The sequence below is a fragment of the Apaloderma vittatum genome, unplaced genomic scaffold (genome assembly GCF_000703405.1).
Source record: "Apaloderma vittatum isolate BGI_N311 unplaced genomic scaffold, ASM70340v1 scaffold33885, whole genome shotgun sequence".
Classification (NCBI taxonomy): Eukaryota; Metazoa; Chordata; class Aves; order Trogoniformes; family Trogonidae; genus Apaloderma; species Apaloderma vittatum.
The window spans coordinates 1-1,748 of record NW_009719386.1 but is presented as its reverse complement, the minus strand read 5'-3'; the positions used below and the strand labels follow the sequence as shown (position 1 = coordinate 1,748).

Sequence of the window (1,748 nt, the reverse complement as noted above, 5' to 3'; positions counted from 1 at the left end):
CTGGAAGCTTTTTTTTTTTCCCGTCCGTCCATCTTTTCCTTTTCTCCTGCCTGACCAGCTGTAAACGCGGATGTGCAGCGTGCTTACGGTGGTGGGATACAAAGAGGCTTTAAGGTGGACCCAGGGAAGGTGGAGTAGGTAGCACTCGTGTGAATCTCCGAGCAGAGTCTGCCCTTTGCGTACACACACACACGCACACGCGTGTGCGATCCGGAGAGCTGCACGCATACGTGTGTGTGTCTATGTGTGTGCGCGTGTGTGCGTGTACGCATACGCGGGTGTGCTTACACATACACACTCTATCGCCTCGGCTGTAACTACAGAGGATCTGTAATTTAAGTACAATTATAGATATCAGCTAAAGATCATAGAAAAGGCTTTGCCATCTGCTCCGGAATTTATTGCCCTCGAATGCAAAGCAGCATCAGAATGGTCCTGCTAAAAGTTTAGCTTTCCAAAAAAAAAGAAATGCGACCCAAGCATTTTGCTGTGTCCAGCAAACATAAACTCGGGATGAGGTGAGAGGAAGGGAGTCGTTAGCAAACACTGTAAGTAAGCTTCTTGATAAGGGATTATTAAAAATAAATGCCACCCCAACACAACATCCCCCATCCCCCCTCAGCACCGCTCCTGGACAGAATAGTTCGATTATGCGAAGTTCATTTGTAAATCAGAGAAAATCCGCGATGCCATGGAAGTGCGCCCAGGGCCTCAGAAACGTGCTCTCAATATCCAGTACTTACAGGCTAATGAGTTGGGGGAGGGGGGCGAGGAGGAATGTGCCACAAATGCATTGGATCCTCAGTACAGAGGGCATATTCGCTGCATCGCTCTCTGACAATGAAGAAGCGGACTTTAGGGTGGCTTTAGGAGAGCGGTAAAAACACTTTGCTTCCCCCCCCCCCACTTCCTAAGGATTCCCCAGTAACTTTCACAGGTGAACCCACAAGCTGGGCTCTCGACCACGGTTCCCAGAGTGCCAACGTGCCAGGTCTAAAGTAACCTGGGAAGGTTTCATGTTACACATTGCCCTGCAGGAACCGTGTCTCTCCAGCAGTCTGGACTTTATCTAAGACCAAAAAAAAAAAAAAAAAAAAATCTGAAACTTTTTCTTCTTTACTCCCCACCCCCAACCCCCGGTCCTTGATTGCATCGAAATGCCTTACCAGCGCAGGAGTTCATCCGCTGCATCCAGGGGTAAACAGGGCTCGTGTACTTCCGGTCGGTGCCTTCGTCATTTACAATTTTGGTTTGGACGCCGCTGGATTTGTACTGTTGATCGGGAGAAAAGTGCAGGTAGTCCCCAGGCCCCCTCTGTTTGCCACTGCCGGAGGGAGAGGAGCTACTAATTTCCTTGTCCGAATAAAAACACGAGGCTCCGTACTCGTAGGAAGCCCGATTGCAAGCAATGACGGTGTTGGACTGTTGGTAGAAACAAGGTGAGGTGTACGTCTTGTCCTGCAGGCTGCTTGCCCCGTACGAAGCCGGAAAATGCCTGAGAGCATCATAGCCCGCCGGGTACAGGGGGATCTGCCCGAGGAAGGAGTCCTGGCCGCCGGGCAGACTCCCCGGGAAAGTGGGATTCACGAAATAGGAACTCATTTGCTCTCCCCCTCTCCCGGACCGTGATTTGTTGTGTATTAGTACATCTGGCGATAACTATTAGGAGTCATCGAAGTGGTTTGTTTCTGGATGGCCGAGCGCCAAAAGCGACAGCAGAAAATGGGAGCAGCTGACGGCGGGGCGGC

At 50.9% G+C, this 1,748-nt stretch overlaps 1 protein-coding gene across 1 annotated transcript; it reads right to left on the bottom strand.

Moving 5' to 3' along the window:
* Positions 1 to 1,116: 1,116 nt before the first annotated feature.
* On the bottom strand, positions 1,117 to 1,706 carry HOXA6 (homeobox A6). Its single transcript, XM_009870614.1, has one exon. The coding sequence runs from the start codon at positions 1,600 to 1,602 to the stop codon at positions 1,117 to 1,119; it is 486 nt and encodes a 161-aa protein (XP_009868916.1). The 5' UTR covers positions 1,603 to 1,706.
* Between the last annotated feature and the right edge of the window lie 42 nt (positions 1,707 to 1,748).

Coding starts and splice junctions, on each gene's coding strand:
- HOXA6 (XM_009870614.1), bottom strand. CDS start 1,602: ATGAGTTCCTATTTCGTGAATCCCACTTTCCCGGGGAGTCTGCCCGGC.